General features: G+C 43.2%; 1 protein-coding gene across 2 annotated transcripts in view; it reads right to left on the bottom strand.

Annotated features, from left to right (window-relative positions):
• Positions 1-19,264, bottom strand: part of OSBPL10 (oxysterol binding protein-like 10) — a 221,625-nt gene that overhangs the window by 32,802 nt on the left and 169,559 nt on the right. For both annotated transcript variants that reach the window (XM_012720407.1, XM_004676357.2), the window contains 2 exons: positions 18,376-18,586; positions 15,318-15,478 (listed from right to left, as the gene is read on the bottom strand). In XM_012720407.1, coding sequence (XP_012575861.1) covers positions 15,318-15,478; positions 18,376-18,586 — 372 coding nt within the window. The remainder of the gene's footprint in view (positions 1-15,317; positions 15,479-18,375; positions 18,587-19,264) is intronic.

Below are 19,264 nucleotides of genomic sequence, written 5' to 3'. Positions count from 1 at the left end.
GCGGCCTCAGCATCTCCAGGAACTGGGCAGAAATGCTGGCCAGGGTTTCATCCCAGACTTTACCACAGAAACTCTGGGACTAGGGACCCAGACCTATGTATGTATGTTTGGTTTTAGTTTTCTTTTAACTGAAGCATACTTTTTAAGTGTCCCATCAGTAGTGGCAGTTATATTTGCATTGCCATGGAACAGATTTCTAGGTCTCACATGCAAAGCTGAAACTTTCTGCTCACTGAACAACTCTCCATCCCCTCACTGTCCCCAAGCCCTTGCCAGGGCTGTGCGCCCATACAGTCCTGCTGGATGGTCTCAGACCGCGGGGGTGGTAGGGAAGAGCAGAAGCAGCAGGCACACTGGGGACCTGGCAACCAGCAAAGACACAGCAGGAGATGTGTTTCTGGTCCCTTCGGACTCTCTCACCCCACTCCTGAGTGAGCAGGTATGGATGCGGCAGTGCCTTAGATGCCAGGGAGAACACAGACAGGAATATCACTTCACTCAAAAACCTGTCTAAGCACAAGCTACGGAAGGAAACAGTATTGCTCAACATTAGGGCAGGTTCTGGAAACTTGACTAGCTTGGCCCTAAAACAACCGAAAACTATCAACTTCAACCGGACGAAATGACTGTTATTGGCTCTGGTGGGCACAGCAAGAGGCCATGTGATGCTGACTTTGAATTTACCTGTTTTTGTCATGTATGCCTCTGACCCGATAATTCCTGATTCTCCAGCAGAAATCTGGGGAGAGCATGGTAACACAAAGGACATACCCAGTGGCATCACCCACCACAGAACGGTGTTGATTTACATGTCATTAAAAGCAAGCAGCATTTATTGTTCTTTGTAGGCCAAAAGGGTTTGCATTATGAATAATGGAAAAAGCGAAGGGCATTAAGAACTCTTCTGCAGATAATGTTCACTCCAGGGCCCACGCAACACACACTCATGAATTGGGTGACATCAGTATGCACTGTTGCCCACGCAGCCTTCAAGGATCAAAGCCAGGCAAATTCACTCTTTTTTTGCTTCAAGAGGTAGTTTCTGGATTACTCCCTCTGGACTGACAAAATTCAATGATTTAGTACCTCAAACATATCAATTGCTAGGAATTTTAGAGCAACCAAAAGTGCAGGCAATTTTAGACTTCCTGCTTTTTTGAAGAATGGCTCAGATATATGCCTAGTATGCCCCAATTTCTGGAAATGTTAACAAACCAAGGGGAAAGCAAGGGAAGAAAACAGGCTCCAGCATTCTGCAGGAAAACACACACACACACCATCAAATCCACGACTGCTGTTAGATCTATGATGGGGAAATACTAATAAATGCTCCATGAAAGCCACAATCTCTGAAATCCCACTCAGTAAACTCAGTAACTTTTGGCTTAAATAACAGGCATTTTCTGTTTTTTAATTTATATTTTACATCCATTTTTCTATTCATTGTAACAGAGGGTACTACAAGGTTTCCCTGTGCTTTTATTCAAATGTGAGTGGATACTCAATATCGAAGAGGGCAACTGTAGCAATTCATAGTTTTTATATTATTCCACTGCCATAAAATTCAAATGAGGCTAACTATGTCTTCTACTTTAAAAACTGTCACATTAGCATACTCTGCTTTGCCCTGCTCTCAAACACCTCATGTGATGAGAACTTCAAGGGCAAATCTGTGAGACAGCTACCATCACCCCAGGTATGAGCACTGCATGGTATAGACTATTAAAGATCAGAACTATAGGACTATTATTATTTAGCCCAAAAGATAAGTGAACTTTAAAGATGTAAGTGGACTCAGGACTTACATACTTCTAAATAATAAATTTGTGTTTTTGTGATTCTAGATAACCCTGATGTACAGTTCTCATTTCTCTAGAATAAAATAGCCTGTGGGGCTGTGTTCTCGATCACTCGGCTAGAGATTCTGAGGGGTGTTGCAGTTTTGAACAGTAAGTCTTCATCCCATGTTTTATGAAACATGGTCTGAATCACACTCCTCACAAGCTTAACTGAGTGCTTTATCATGTCACACACAATCCTATGTCTTTGAAACAAACAAGTTTGACTTCTCTCATTAAGTGTTTCATGTTTGAGAAATAAAACTATAAAACTATTGCTTTTCAACTTGACATCCCGCATAGTAATGTCTTAAAGCAACATCAGATCAACGTTGGCTGGACTTGGACGACCAATCCAGAACCACAGAATGAGTCTCTACATTTCGACATCAGACTCAGAGCAGAGTAGAACCAGGAGGGAACGAGTGTTCCACACAGCCAGTGCTATAAATGCGGAGGACTACTTGATTCTTCTAGAGGACATTTCTAGAAAAGAAAAGAGCATGCACACCTTCCTACACAGCAGGCAACATGAAGTAAGCAAGATGGAGGTTCAACCCAGGCAATGACCTCACCACACAACTCTAGTGACTCAAATGAAACTAATGCTGAGTTATGAAAGGATGCAAGGGGAGACTGACTTTCAACTGACAGGAAAATATTTTAGTGTTGACTATCTCCAAGAATTCTGTCCTCACTTATTACCTCCAAAAATGCAAACAAAAAGTATTGACAAAACATGTGCCCCAGGTAGAGAAAAACTGATTGACTTATATATATATATATATATAATTCTAACAATTAAAAAAATCTAACAATTGACTGGAAAATGTGCCAAGGTTGTGAACAAGACAATAAAGCAAGAGAAATATCAATGGCTCATAAATATGTGAAAATATTCTGAACTTCCCTCATAATTATAAAAATAGAAATTAAAACAAGATACTATTTCTCTTCTAAAAATGGTTTTAAAAAGTATATTGATATTCATTGCTAATGACAAAAGAACGGGAAGATTGTTCACATATTGCTGCAGGAGTTTAAATTTGGTTCAGTCTTGGGAAGGACAACTTGGAATACTTAGCAAAATGTTAAATTCTCACATTTGTAAACTAATTTCCACTTAAATTCCAGTGTCAGGCTGTTTCCCTACAAAAGATATATTTGCACAGTTTCTCACAGGAATAGTTCAAAAAGTTACTAGCTAAATAAGTTAGGGCACTTGACTTCATGAATTACTATACATTCACCGGGCTCAATACTTCAGCATTGTTAAAAGGAATATAATCTCTGTATACTGACACAGGAAGATAACCAAGATAGTTAAATCAAAAATTAAAAGTCGCATTATCTATTCTCTTTATTGTACTGTGATTTCAACTGTGTAAAACATTTTAAAATATTGAAGTATGTGTGTGCTCTGTGCAAACAACTCTCTCAGGAGAGTTACGGTATAACCCCTGCAGAAAGTACACTGGAAGAATTCAAATAGTGAACTTCTACTTCTGACTTCATATTAAGTTCTCAGCTTATTTTTATGCAACAATAATGGATTTTTTGAGACCAGTAATTTTTTTTTAAGATTTATTTGTGCATACAGAACTGGGGTACAGGCCAGAGGCTCAGGGGCAGCAAGAGGCTTCACTAGAGACAGAGTGGGGAGCAGAACAGACAGATCTAAGAAGTACACTGCTGAGGGGAGCAGCGGGCGGGTCAGGAGAGGTCTGCCTCGCCATGTGGTCACCTCCGGGGCAGGCGGGAATTGAACTCATGTGGAAGTGGCTTTAGTTTCTCAGTGCTGTGCTTAAACCCGTTGCGCCACCAGGGAGGGCCGAGACCAGTAATTTTTAAGTCTTCCTCTCCCACTGCCAAGTTATCAGTTGTATAGACAGTCAATGATGACTTCATGGCTTCAGGTCAGCTTTAACTCTGAGGCCCTTGGGAGGCTGTGAGAGGAGATGACTTGGTGACCTACAGGGGCAGACTGGGGGAACGTGAATCTGAAAAGTTTTCGCTGTATACAAAATACAAAGTTAGTTTCTTTTCTGCCAATAATGCACTCAGATAAGCTGACTGCTTTTCTCAAAGAGAGCAAGTTAATGACTCATTCTTTTCAAGCCAGAGTTTGATGCCCTATTTCCCTGGTACATCAGAAATGCCAACCAAACTACCTGCAGTGGGAGGCTGGAGAGTGGCCCCAAGACATCTAAGCTCTCTTCCCTTCGACTGCCACCAGGTTAGGTTACAAGCCCAGGGGGGAAGTTAAGGTTGCTAATCGGCTGATTTCAAATAGGAAGATGATCAAAGATTATCAGGGTGAACCTAATGTAACCACAAGGTGCCAGAGGTGCAAGAGGATGCAGCAGAGCAAAGTCACAGGGGAGAAAGACTGAAGACAGGGTCAGAGAGATACAAGGGTCCCACCCCAGAGATGGAGGCAGAGGGCCACAAGCCAAGGAATGTAGGTGGCCTCTGGAAGCTGGAAAAGTCAAGAAAACTATTTCTCCCCAGTACTTCTGGAAAGGAAAGAAGTCCTACCAACAACTGTTTTAGTGCAAAGAGGTATGTATTAGACTTCTAGCCTACAGGGTTTATGATTATAAATTTGAGTTATTTTATGCTCTTATAAATTTGTGGCAATTTTAAAAGCATCAACAGGGAACAAATACAACCAATATTTTCTTTATTTCTCTATACCCCAGACTTCCTATGGTAGGCAAAACTGGAATATGCCATTAAAATCAGTCCACCCTGATGGATGCCCAATGACTGGCCCACAATGCTCCCTGGCTGGATGATTTCAGAACTTCCTCAGAGTTATCCCAGGTAAGAAAAACCCCAGCAACAGAACAGCCTTGATCAAAATAGCTGGAGAAGCCCTACTTGAGTAAGTTACTAATGAAAACCTTTTGTAAACACATGTCCCCATTAATATAAATTATTTTGTCATCACTTAGACCCAGATTACTCTTTTGAAAGACTACCAAGAGAGAAATGAATCTCACTTAAGGAATCCATAACAGCAGATACATTTCTGGGCTCCGCAACATACAGTTGTGTAAGATAGTTGGGTAAGACAGACTAAAGAAACAATTTTAATAAGGACTCACTACTGAGTACCTTCTATGTGTCATGCACTGAGCCACACCTGAAATAATATGATCTCATTTAATTCTGAAATGTTTCCACCAGGAAATAACTATGATCATGACCACTTACAATTCATGAGACTTAAAGATCTTAGTTTGCAGGGACACAAGAGATATATGCTAATCCTCTCTCCAGTCTCCATAAAGGGACAACTTAAACTGACATCGAGTCAAAACACTGGAGAGAATACAAACATAGCAGTCACTTTACCATACTTCTCTATGACATACCCCTGCAATTTCTGAAAACACTGTAACTCCTCTCAGGAACAAAATTACCTAAAGTGGGACCTCCCATTTTTGTTATTCCTTTATATCTTCTATCAGTCAGTTCTTCAAGGGTCTGCATTTTCAATGGTTATAAACCATTGAAATTTCCTCAAGATCTACGTCAGTAGAAATATGTTTGTGTAAAAGAGGGATTAAAAATTACAGAACATAAATACCAAGTTATTTTATACATAAACTGAACGCTTCAATCGTCTCCCACTTCTGTTTAACTGACACTTGAAATCCAACTAGTGAAAATGTCATGATGTGCTCTGATATCAAAAAGGGTGTTCCAGCTTCCTGTGGAGGTTCGGGAAGTAACTGCCTTGACGCCCACCCTTCATGTGAGCAGGGCACCAGCAGGCTCACTCACCTGGTTGAGAACCACTGATCTCAGAGCAATAGCAAATAGGCAGGTACCCATTTTACTTTACGATTTTTGCTCTAAAAATTTCACTCTAACGGAAATGGAGAAGACAGGTGCACATAAAAGTTGTCCCTCTTCCTCTTACCTCTATTTCTTTTCTCAATTTAGTACACAGAAGGAGGATTAGTCACTTATGAGAAGACTTTACATTCCCCAAAGGAGTTGTTTTCTCCCTGAGTTATTTATTGTTAAGCCAGAACTATAAACTGGCCCTGTGTTGTAGTACACAAGGTATTAAAAGAAGATATTTGAGATCTGGAACACATTTTCTCAAAAAAATACTATCATCCATCAGTGTAGGCTCATTTCCAGAGTAATCCACAAGCGCTTTTAAACTCACAGTATGGATAAATGATTTGAGATTTGACATTCTTACAATATTAATTTAAAATAGCTTTAAGAAACAAAGGTGGTCTCCCTCGTGGCACAGGGATTTACAGTCTCAGCCCTACCACGCCATCGCCATTGCCAGCCGCTGCAGTGTGAGCTCCATCTCTGGCCCACTCGTGTTGCAGCAGACCGCTCCCCTCAGCGGTGTACTTCATCGATCTGTCTGTTCTGCTCCCCACTCTGTTCTGGTGAAGCCTCTCATCCCCTGTTCCTCTGGTCTACACCCCAGTTCTTATATGCATAAGTAAATCTTTTTTTTAAAAGAAAGAAAAAATGTTATACAATGTCTTATTCTTTTTTAGAGGGAAGCAAAATTCTAATAATATGGAAGAAAAAGAAGAGAGATTAGAGTAAGTTTAACACTTTTATGGTTTTCAGAATTGAGACACTTTTCTAAATTGTGTTTAATTTTTAACAAAGTTATGTTCCTTTTTCCTTGGTCTAGCTGTACTTAATACTATGTGTACTTAAAACACAGGGCCAGTTTATAGCCCCTCTTCTCATACTGATTCACGTTGAGGTCATGTGCGGGCAACTCTAGCCAATAAAGAGCCTCACATGTGACTTAGGACAGCCCAGTGTCCTCTTAGGTGCATGTGGATGGTGGTAACACAGGAAAGGGGCTGAGGCTTCAGGAGACTGGTGGGAGCACATCGTCACCACAGAAGTAAGCCAAAGCCAGTGACTGCGTGTCAGCTGACAGCTGACTTCAGTCATCACCTCATAGCCCACCCTCGTAGTCCCGGCTACTCTACTGCTGTAAGGAGAGGACATCATGGCCCCAGGGGGCTGGGGACAGGAGGACACACAGACAGCTGCTGAGTGGAGTGAACCTGCTAGAGACATGCTTGTTTGAACCCTATACCACAGGGTGCACTTCTAACACACACCCACCATATACTCTCTAACTGCTTGCACCTGTCATTTCAAAAGTTTGAAATTTATAATTACAATTGAGCATACAGTAAACCCCTGCATGACACAGCACCATAATCTATAGAACAAAACTCAATTCCAATCTCAAAGGGATAGAAGAACTCTTTGATTAATACAGGTACAGCCCAAAGTATATGTGAGAAAGATTTGACTCTTTTCTTCCATATCATTCTTTCTTCAAGATCATAAATCTCTGAGCACTGACTTTCCATCTTTGGAAAGTGAATGTCATTTGAGGCAGCATATAAATCACCTTGAGAACAGTTATTCGCCATGGGCAGATAAAAATGTAAGCCAGGCAGATCGTGAAAAGCTTATCTAGTGGTATAATTTCACAGGACTAGGCAGGTAAGGGGGTGAAGTGGAGGGAGTTGTCAATTTGGGGGCCATTTTATAGGGTGAGAATAAATACCCCAAAACACCTCCATTTCTGCAATCTCTTTAGCTCTTCCCTTATGGTTCAAATACAACTCTCTTCATGGTAATAGAAATGATAGGAAGGCAAAAAGGAAAGAAAGAAGAGGAAGAAACGTTCATACTAAACATTGCAGTGTTTAGTGTTTTAAGTCCTTGTAGTTCACCAGTTTCAAAGCATTTAATCCTTTTCTTACTTCTGGGGTATAGAAAAGATTGGGATTGGTATTTTGCAGATGGCTCCAGGTCACAATGGATGAGTCCAAGGTAGACACCTCCCCAACACTCTGGCAGGTGTTCACATCACAAAGCTGGGAAGGAAGGGTGGGAGCACAGAAGGGAGGGTGACCTCTCCCAAGGTAACTCCCAGAGACTAGCTTATTCCAGTGTTGAAACCCACTAAAGGCCCAGAGGCATACTCTTCAGGCTCCTAACTTGGCACTTCCCATCATATTCTACCTCTCTTTTATAAAAGTGACACCCAGTCAAGAAAAGAGAAACTTATTACCACCCACAAAAAGGAAAGAGGAAGTAGAAGAGAAATGAGATGGAGACAGTAGCATGAACTGAAATGAGCCTTGGCACAGCACAGATGCTGCCATGATGCTATGCAGCAGGCGGGCACACCACAGTGCCAAGAAACCAGCTCCTGAAGCCCTTGGACCACACACAACGCTAAGTACGTGATGGTTATGTTGGCTGTTGATTTATTAAGAAAGGGCAGAAAAATCCTTTCTTTGCAAGACAGGAAGGAGCTCTTAGCCATGGGAGCTCCAAGAATGACAGCAGAAGAGAGAACCACAGAAACACATCTCTGCACAGCCTGCCACCTCACAGATGGCCGACTTAATTGCTAAGGGCCACAGGCAGGCCTGTGGCCACACACCACTGGGACTTCACTGTCTTGGCATCCCAATCTGGAAACATCACTTGCTTGACTACCATTTCCCCTGCTTCCAATCTAGGATCTCAAAATAATTACACTGATTATGAAGCTATGTCCAGAGTAAAACACCACAGACTATGTGGTTTAAAGAATAGGAATTCGTTTTCTCACGGTTCCAGAGGCTGGACATCCGAGATCTGTCATCATGATCGGGTTCTAGTAAGATCTCTCTTCCTGGTTTGCAGACAGCCACCTTCTCGCTGTATCTTCACAAAGCAGAGAGAGAGAAAGTGCTATTTCTCTCTTCCTCTTTTTATGAGACTGCAGTTCTACTAAATAAGCACTCGATACTTAGGAGCTCATTTAACCGTAACTACCTACAGACCTGCCTCCCAGATACAGTCCCATCAGGGGTTAGGGCTTCAACATATGAGCTGGGGTTAGGACACAAGTCAGTTCAATATGTTAGGCTATGGAAAATATGTTCAAAAAGGAGTCCTCCAGTCAATGCTCAATACACGGTATAGCTCAGTAAATGTTTGGTGAATAAATAAATAACTGAGCAGACAATAAGTACCGTCGACCACACTGGGGACCCAAATTCATGCTGGAGCACTGTATTTCCAAGCACGAGTAACAACTTGGATTCTTAACATTTTTAATAATCCTGGAGGTGTCACAGGTAGGAAGCATGTCATCTACTTTTGCCTAATGGGGAAATGGTCTTACTTTCCCTCCAGAGCAACAGCCAGGTGAAAAAAAAAAAAAATCATACACTCTGACACTCTGACAGTGTTAGATCCAAGATGGCTGTCCTCAGTGGATCTTCTAGATTATAATGCAAATCCCAACATAGGCATCGAGACTGTGTCTAATAGAGAGTGAAAGTCAATGACTAGACATGGGCTGTTAGGAAATAAGTCTTTTGCCTGGAGAGATCTACATACTGGCCATTAGTGAGTCTTTTTCTTCACAACAGCTATGACACTCATATGCTCTGCAACAGGTGACATTTACTTCCAGAGCTTCTACGGAAGAACAAGGGAGAGAGAGGAGGAAAAGAGGAGCATGCCCTTCAGTCAGGAAAAGTACTCGTGGACCTCACCATTTATACCCACTTGTTTATCATCTACATATTGAGTGTCTACTCTGAATAGTACTTTCCTCACTACTTTAGAATCTTCACAACATGATGCAGAGATGGGGATCTAGCCTAGAGCAATCTAGCCTATGAGATAAACTAGTCAGACCAGAAAGTCTTAAGGAAGCTGAAGGTGAGAACTGTATGTTCTTGGGAAGGTTTGGAGGATCTCACCACGTCTACATGTTACTGCCCAAAGACTGTTCCCCTCTTCTCCCTTTCTAATGGAAACCCAAGTTTTGGATTCTCTAGGTCCTGAGATTCCTTTGATTCAGGTAAGGCATATTCTTGCAAAGTCATGGAGGGTGACTCATGATTTCCGTGAAAACATTTCAATAAAGTGATTTTGAATCATTTGAAGTCAGGGGTCATCATCTGACTCCTTGATGAAATGACTGACAAAAAAGAAATATATGCCAAATACTTTAAACATATCTATGGACTTGAAATTTGATGTTAAAAATTATACAAAGGATGAAAATAATATATTGCATATTACCTTGCTTCAAAAATTTATCACTATCCAATCCCTGATACAACAGTCGGTCAAGAACTATCTGGATAGTTGTATATCATGGTGATCAAAAATAAAGAGATTATAAAAACAGATTGAGGGGATTATACTGGCCAGGCCTTAACTTGAGTGTCTGGAGCTTTCAAATTGACATTTTTAGATGCTTTAAGCAGTTCGAAAGTTCACTACTAAAATGACAATTCAACCAAAGGCATAAAAATTCTTCTTGAGGCAAAATTCAGCTGAGTCTTTTCTATCTGTCTCCTTCCTTTATTTGTAAAACAATTTTCCTCCCTTGGGGGAAGTGGGGAGATCTAGGACAAGCTTACTTGAAAATTCAACTCCGGTTATTTTCTAAGTAAAGTCTCTTGGGTGATTGTACATGCTGAATATGCTGGTATTCCGTGTTTAGGGACATTATGAGATGTCCTTCTAAAACTCACCAGGTTTGGGGGGCATAAGAGGTGTGATCACTTGATAGGCATTATTGCCACTGCAATTTAGACAACTACCCAAACAAAGCTTCTAATGAAGCAATCGGCTCAGGGTTTGACAGCACTGACAGCGAGCTCTTAAGGCGTGGCTAGGGTCCCCAGGGGAGCAGCATAGGACTGATGGCCCACCTGACCCCCCTAGGCCAGCAGTAGGTGTCTGCGCACCAAATATTTATTTCAAATGATTACCAATATTTCAGAGTACTCCTGTTTTTCTATTTTATCTATGGGGGAGATTGAGGATGTTTTCAAACTGACCAATGAGGAAACTCCAGTACGTACTAACCAACAATAACCAAGGCATGAACTGCTGATACCCAGCATGGCTGAATCTCAAAAGCAATATGATAAACAAAAGAAACAAGATGCAAAAAGCTACACACAGTAGGATTTAATTTATATGACATTCTGGAAAAGGCAAAACTATGGGGGTAGAAAACAGATCAGCAGTGAACAAGGACTAGAGGGAGGAGTTGACCATGAAGGACACAAGGGATCCTGTGACCTTATACAATGCATCTACACTTTGATTAATTAAAAACCAATAAAAATTGCATTTTAAAGGGTGAATGTTCTTTTTTTTTTATTAATTTTACTTCAATAAAATTTTACCTAAGGAAAATTAAGGCTTTGTCTGCAGTACTTCCTCCAGAAAGGTGGGTCGTGTGATCACATGTGAGCACTGTCATTCACAGCGGTCTCTGTTTCCATTACAATAGGCAGACGAGTCACTGTGCAGAGCAGAGGACAGAAATCACACCAGGTGCTTCACTCAGAAAGGCACTTGATGGAAATTAGGTGTTTACGGAATCAATACAAGGTGGGAGGAGCAAAAGTCCCCTTTAGTCTTTCCAGCTCAAAGAGACACCTCTCCCAGGTAGGTGTGCATGATCCAGAAGTTGAGGAGCTGCTGTCACTGCCCAAACAAAGCTTCTCACACCTGTGCAGGTGGGGCTGAGGCCCTAGAACAATGAATCTACTGCAACTGCCTCCAGACACCTCCAACATCTTTCCTGCCGGGGCCCTCCATGGTGGTGCAACAGGTTAAAGTGCAGCACTATGAAGCTGTCCGCAGCCACTGCAGTAGTTTGATCCCCAGCCTGGGAGCTGCTGGGGAGCTGACCCACATGGTGCAGGAGACCTCTCCCATCTCACCCGCTGCTCCCCTCAGCAGTGTACTTCAGGAGATCTGCATGTCCTGCTCCCCACTCTGCTCTGGTGAATCCTCTCATCCCCTTGCACCTCTGGCCTTGGATGCATAAATAAATAAATCTTAAAAAAAAAAAAAAAAAGATCTTTCCCGGCAGTAACAGCAGCACAAGTACCTGGGTCACCAGCTCAGATTCCCAAACCTCACACAACCATATTTATAAAACCTGTTGTGCACCTGGACACATAGCGGTAAGAATGTCTGAGACGTAAGAATGCGTTAGTGAGGTTTTCAGTCAGGAGGGTGGAATGAAGGTACCTAGTATGTTCCAAATATTTCTCTTTCCTGTCCTAAAACAAGGTGTCCTTCAGTGAAGACAGCATAGCAAAAGCCTTTTTGGTCTGAACTTAAATTTCAAATGCTGTTAGAGTTGAAAAATTATTCTATGAAGAAGTAAAACCAAGATTCTAGCTCATTTCATTATGGTAGAATACGTCATGTTTAGATTTAGTTAAATCTAGCCCCAGTAGAATAAAAAATTAAGATCACTGCATTTGATAACACAGCCAACCACAGTTCTAACTCATGATTAAATGCATACTGACTGAAAATTAAATAGATTAAGTTTGAAAATGCATTAATTTTCTAGACAGCTATAAGCTATTTCATAGTAAGCCAGAACTAGGAGAGGAGAGTGTGAAACTGTGGTTTATTATAAGAATTATCTATTTGGTTTTCATTCCCAGTTCTGGTACAAAGCTCCTAAACCCTGGGAATTTCCTAGAAGAGACAAAGGTTGTTTTTCGCCTTGTGATTTGGGCAGTTACTAAGGAAAGGCCAGTTGCCAGGGGAGCCAAAGGTGTGAGGAGAGGATTCAAAGTTGCAGTCCTACCCACAGACCTCAGGCTGGTGACTGAATTTAATCACCAGTGGGCAATGGTTTAATCAGCGGCAGCTACGGTACTGAAGTCTCTACAAAAAAACCCAAGAGGATAGCTTTTGGAGAGCTTCTGGCTTGGTGAGCATGTAGAGGTGTTGGGAGAGGAGAGGGGTCTTGGAAGCATATGGAAGCTTCTTTCCCCATATCTAGTTCTGAGCCCTTTCCACCTGTTCTTGAATTCTACTCTTTCATAATTAACTGGTACATGTTTCTCTGAGTACTGTGAGTCACTCCAGCAAATTAATCGAACCCAAGAAGAGGGGCACAGGAACCTCCCATCTAGCATCAGTAGGTCAGAAGGACAGAATAACCTATTAGTGGACTGGCGTCTGAGGTGCAGGGACAGGGCAGATACCATCTCACACAGCGTCAGACTGAGACTACAGCATCTGATGAGAAGGGAGTGGGTTGACAGTGTGGTGGGATTAAAATCACATGACACCTGGGCGGGAAGTACCATTTACACCCAGATTACAGCTCTCAAAGACCTAATGTCATCTTAACAATAAAACAGAAGAAAATAAGTTTACAAAGCTATAAAATACCACCATAACCATAATTCTTACCATTAGCTCCTAACATTCACTCACAGAGTAACCTATATTCTCTATGTCAAAAGGAATTTCATATGGGATTTTTAGGCTTAGGAACTTCACTTGAATCTGTCCTGGGTGCTTTCTGCAAATTATATGAAAGAGAAGGAAAGGAAGCAAAGGAAGCATTTCCCTTTTCTGGCAGAAAACGACTGGGTGGATGTTGCTGGCTTTCTCAATTAGTAAAAGATAGAAAAATATGACTAAGCTAAATAGTTTAAAATTAAAAATAGCTGTTTGGGTCACTAGTGTCACCTACCACCTGTCACTGAAAAAAAAAAAAAAAAAAGGGAGTCTCTGCAGAAAATGCTAATGCTACCTTCTCAGAAAACCATCAAAATATCATCACAGCCTGCAAGCCCCTCACTATATAAGGACTTGTCAAGTGGCACCACAGACTGCTCTCATCAAAGAAATACAGGGCAAACGTGACAAGCCAGGGTCTAGTGATTACTCTGAAATTACAGAAACAGTTCTCCCTAGGGCTCCTCTGCAGTATTTTTTAAATGTTGACCTAGGGAGCTAATTATTTTTTATTACTAAATACAGTTAAATATATGCTATCACTGTTCATTTTGTACAATGTTTGATTTCTCTGCTCAGATGTAATCCTCATAAAATACTCACCGCTAGGTCTATTTCCCATGGACACCTACCTGCTTCCACTAATAGCACTAACTCATCAAGCAAAGAAGGCAACGATTTGGCAAAAAGAACAGACCTGGCCTCTCAAACTTCAGGATTTAAGGAACCTCTGTAGGAAAGGCACAAGCGCGCTAAAAGGGATCCACAGAATGAGGAAGAACACCGCCTGTCGCCCTGATGGGTGAGCTTATTACGCTAAAACCCTGCTAGGTTTTGCTCTAGAATGCTGCTGGGAATGGAGTCTACAAAATTACTAAAGAGCAATGATGGACTTGTCAATTTCTCACTAGAGAAAAACTTTCAATATGTTTTTCATGACATGACCCCCAAAAGATTCTTTTCCAAGGGAATCAAAGTGATGGCAAGCTTCAACACTTCAGCAGCTAAGCATCCCTCTCCGAAAGTCATCCCACCCAGCCCCTTCAAAGAGCGACAGGAAACAGGGCACCTATTAATCTCTTTGTTCTCCACTTACCTTCCAACTGACCTGCACTTGAACTGCAAGCGCTTTCAGCCTGGAATTCCGGGTACACTCCTCTCAGACCCAGCAGAGGCACCCTACAGGTGCTAACGAAACATCTGCAGGCAGACTGCTACTGTCCCTATGGGAGCTGAGCGACCAGTCACTGCCAGACACTGTCAGCACACAGAGCGTGGAGGAACGTGCCATTCATAACCCAAGCCATTCGATCAGAGAAGTTGCCTTGGGGATTTCAACTGTACAGAACAGATTTTGCAAGTGTTCCACAATTTCAGACTAAAGTGATTTCAATTAAAATTAAGAACAACCTCTAACAACATATGGGTGAAGTAGGTCTCGGTTCAGGTCACAAGATCATGTTGACGGGACAAGTACATCAAAGAAGAGAGAAAAAAAATGAAAAATCACGACGCAAAGGAAAATGTCTAAGGGAAGGGCTGCAGTTGGCTTCCTTCCAGCTGCCACTTAGAGGCACAGTTAGGAGAGTCACAGGGGCAGGAGACAGAGTCCTGAGAGCCTGCTGGGGGCCTGGCTCATGCCAGGAGCTGCAGGGGCAGCCGCCTCCCTGACCGGGTTGGGCAGGGTCCCTTGCCACCAGGCCCTGGCCGCAGCGCAGCGCCCAGTCTCAGCCACTGCCCCGCGGCCCTGGCCGGGTCTGTAGCATGCGGGATCGAGCGTGTGAGGCAGGAGCTATGTCAGCATGAACCACACGAAGAAGCCATTATTCAGGGGAGCCATAATATATTGTAACTGCTCCCCTTATGTCAATAGGCATCGTTTTAATGGGTGTGCTAGGATTTCTCCCACTTGAAGTGAAAATGACTCCTATTTCAAGGAGAATAGGAGAAGCTTCATTGGTGGATCACAATTCACCCACGGCCGCTGCCAGACACAAGAAGGGAAGTGTCGGGCATGCACAAAGTTGTGCTTCCAGTTTATAATTTGTCTCCTCTTAAAACAGAGATGAGCAAGTTACAAATATAATTACTGTCTATCAGAACAAGCGAGAACACAGCCACCAAAATGCCCCGAGAGGACCACTGGCTCACCTCCGGCTCTGGCGGTAAGGTCCGTTCGTCTTCGTCTTCGGTGGAGTTTGGTAAGATGGCCCACGTTATGTTGGCACTAGCTGATGGCAAGGAGCCAAATGTCCCATTTTTCAGCTGCTCTGTGGAATGTGACTTGGGTCCGTGCCATCCCAGGATGTTTTCTGAAATAAAGACTTCCAATGATGCCAAGTGTTTTCCAAATTAAACATTTATAGGTTAAGAAATATTTATACCTCTCTACATAAGCAGACCGACTTAAAATCGGTCCTATTTTAACTAGGTCATGGAGGCCATCGGGGGCTTCTTTGGAGTGGGGTAGCAAGTACGGGCATCTCCGTGGAGCACAGGTGCTGTGCACTGGGGTCTGTAAAGAATGTGAAGCACAGCAGAGGAAGAACACAGCTGACAGGAAAAGCCAGGAGAAGGGCCTCTGGCAGTCTCCTCACCGGACACTGTTTGCCAAACTGAAAGGCAGGAGGGCTGATACAACTGACGTGTGAACTGACATTCCCCACAAATGGCTTAAGACAATGAAAACGTGACTGGAAAGGCAAGTTACAAAAAAAGCACACTACACTGCTCTGGCTCTCCTCCCTTCAATCATGCACCCTTTGCTCTCATTTATGCTGCCCAATGCAGTTCCCAAAGGCTCTGCTGTCTTCATACAAGCACCCCCGAGTCCAGCATTCTTCCTCAACGGGCCTTACACCAATCGCTCCTTGCCAACATCCCAGGTCTTAACTGACACTAAGGTGCTTGTCTATTTGCACCTGTCTACCTTGATCGAGACCTGGGTCAAGGCCTGTAAGAAAGAAACTAACCAGAAACCTAGGTAACACAATATTCTGTGCCCCCAAATTACCTTAAGGTTCAGTTTCTTGCCTGTAATATTAACCCAAAAGCTAGGAAGCCCAAGAAGCCAGACCTTGCCAATTCTGAGGCTGGTCCTCCCTGCATTGTAAACAGACATTTAGAAGTAGGCATTGAGACTGGGGAAAACAAATACCCACTCACACTTCACCCCCATCAATGATTTGCTTATATCAAACTCTTCTGATAGATTTAGTAGCCACCAAGAACAGAAGAGGCCTGCACCCCGAAAGCGCTGGTCAAAAAGTCAACCACTGTATTAATTTTCATTACAAACATCTCCCTAAACAAAAGTTAAAGGAAGCATGTCTGCCCACTGGATTTAGATTTTTTTGTTTGTTTTCTCTTGTGTATGCGCTATATATTTGCAGTCCACTGTATCTTAAAAATAAGATCAGGTATCAGTCTAGGAGGCCAGAAAGTATAGGTGAGAAGCAGATGAATACTAAAGTAATTTTCAGATTTCAGTGCAATTGTCCAATGGGTCTGAATGGAAATAAGCATTAGGGAGAAACAGTGGCAGGTAAAGGCTTCAAAAACATATTCCCTAACAGATACAATGAAATAAATGCTGCAGAAGATGAAATGCTACAAGATCACAAATTAATTTTTGATCCAGCAAAAGGGCAGCAGGGGGAAAAAAAAACAGTCCTAGGGGTCAGAAAACAAAGAGACTCTTAGCAGGAACAAAGGGTAGGTGGAATGCAATGGGGAGTCTGGACCTCCCTGCCCACTAAACATTTAAAGGGAACCCTGACTGGGCTCCACTTTAATGCGATCTTGATTTCCATCAAAGACAGCAGGCATTTCTTAGATACAACCATTATGTCCCTATGATGGGAGCCAGGCTGTAGCCCCCAGAGCTCAGCTATTTTAAACAAATGAATCTCCTTGTGATTCCCCATGCTCTTATTTCACCAACTTAGGACTCCGGAATTCTGTTTTAGCTTTAGGAATTTTTGAACACAGGAATTTTTGAACACAGGAAGTAATTTATTTTGTTTTCCCCAATGAAGGGCATAGATTTAAAAGATATATGCAGAGTGTTTTAAAACCTAAAATGCTGTGTTCTATGGAACATAACTATAAGAAGGAGCTAAAAAGACAAGGAAACAAAGTAACCAGCGTAGTTTTTCTTTTTGCCCACTGAGGCATTGTGTGAGGTAGATTCTGCTAATGGCCACCTCTTCTCAGAAGACAGAAAATGTGTTGCAAAGGCAGAATCAGGGCTCAGCACCTGAGGGTGGGTATGTAGGAGACCCCACCTACCCGCACACTGGGTACTGTTCTGGAAAGCCCATACCACTCTGGAAAGCTCCATGACACAGCAGACAAGGGCAACCCAAGAAAGCCCGAATCACAATCACTCATAACCTAGCTTTACTTTTCATCACCCAAGTTGCCTCGTTTCCTCACTAAGTAAGTGGCCCCAGGCAACAAGGCTCAACAAGGCTTCTATTCATCTATTAATGCTAATGCTTTACAATTATACTGGACAACCAACCTCAAACTATTTTCACCTTTATCATTGAACTTAATCTTCACTAATATCTTGATTATCCGCCTATTGATCAAATCCTTCTCCAAAAGGACTGCAGCATCTCAATGGAGTATATCATTATCTCTAGCTTCTTCAGGAAGAGCTAGAAATGCTCTGGTGTGTCTTCCAGAGAAATCCCCTCAGGTTCATACGAGAGCTCAAGAGGATGGTGATGGTAGTGGGTGAGGGGTGGAGGCAAACACATCCCTCACAGAGTGTCAGCTGGAGGGTGGCAGGCACACACCACAGGCACAGTTAGATGCTGCACAGCAATAGATTTCAAATGCAGAGCCTGAAGCACAGTCACTGATGGAAGGAGATCCAGAACACGCCTCCTACAAGCCCAGAGGAGCTCCATAAATACCCAGGGGCACGTGCTGACGGTGTCATAGGATGGCACATTTCTCACTGGTTAAAAATTTAAAAAAGCACATCCCAAACTAAGTAGGGGAGGAGGGAGGGAAACACAAAACAACACTGGGGCACAAGGAAGGAAGGAGGGGTGGATGGATGGATGGATGGATGGATGGATGGATGGATGGATGGATGGATGGACGGACGGACAGGACGGACGGGACGGACGGACGGATGTATAGGTCTAAGCCATGAGACACACAAACTCACTGGCAAACCCAGCCCGAGTCTTACCTGAGGCCCCTGACTTGAGGCTGGGCTGGCCCACCTGGTGCACACTCTGCTGCAGCAGGCTCAGGCACTCGCCCAGGCAGCTGAGGGTGGCAGCAGAGGTGGCTTTCAGGAGCAGCAGGTCCTGGTCCAAGGCTGTGAGGGGGCCAGAGCCTGGCAGGGCCTCGATGGCATGCACAAGATTCTTCTGCTGTCCTTCCACCTGGCTCATCATCTACAAGACGGGAAGACAGCAGGGGAGTGAGTGAGAAGGCCTCCTCCTATCAGCAGGCCGGTGAGCTGGACCTGGAGCCTTGGGGCTCGAGGAAAGCGAGGAGAGAAACAGTGTCACCCAGACACAAGTAAAGGGGAGTCAGGTCTGAGGGCACCTTGGTCCTCTAACCACGTGGGGTGCCTGCAACGTGTCTGCGTCCATCTACCTAAAGGCACACACATCTGCAGCTCTGATGGAAAGAATCTTAGGACCAGAGCTGAAAGCCATCATTAGCACATCAGAGTGTACCATTTATAGAATTTCCCATGCCCAGTCTGCAACAAGCACATTAAAGACAGAAGTCCTTGTGGTCATCATTACAGCTCTTCTATCATGGGAGGTTGTTTCAGACAGCAAATGCCTGGTAGCTCTGCCTCTGAGCAAGGGCAATTCCTTGCTTTCCCTCTGGCAAACTCCTTGGCAAGCTGATTGGAAGTTTGAGAAACAAAAGTGAAATCTGGGGCTGGTATTTGTGTAAAGGAGATGCCAGTGAATCCAGAGCCAGACTCCTCCACCCACCTAACTGCCATGAAGGATATGACTTTCTTCCCACCATGTGAAGCACCAGGAGTGAGGAAAACCAAGGATTCCAAAGCCAAGCTAATAACCCCACTCTGTGGCCTAGCTTCAATTCACTAG

This window comes from Condylura cristata, unplaced genomic scaffold (assembly GCF_000260355.1).
Source record: "Condylura cristata isolate star-nosed mole 26May11 unplaced genomic scaffold, ConCri1.0 scaffold00004, whole genome shotgun sequence".
Lineage (NCBI taxonomy): Eukaryota > Metazoa > Chordata > Mammalia > Eulipotyphla > Talpidae > Condylura > Condylura cristata.
Note: the sequence above shows the minus strand (reverse complement) of the source record. Positions and strands in the feature narration are given on the sequence as shown.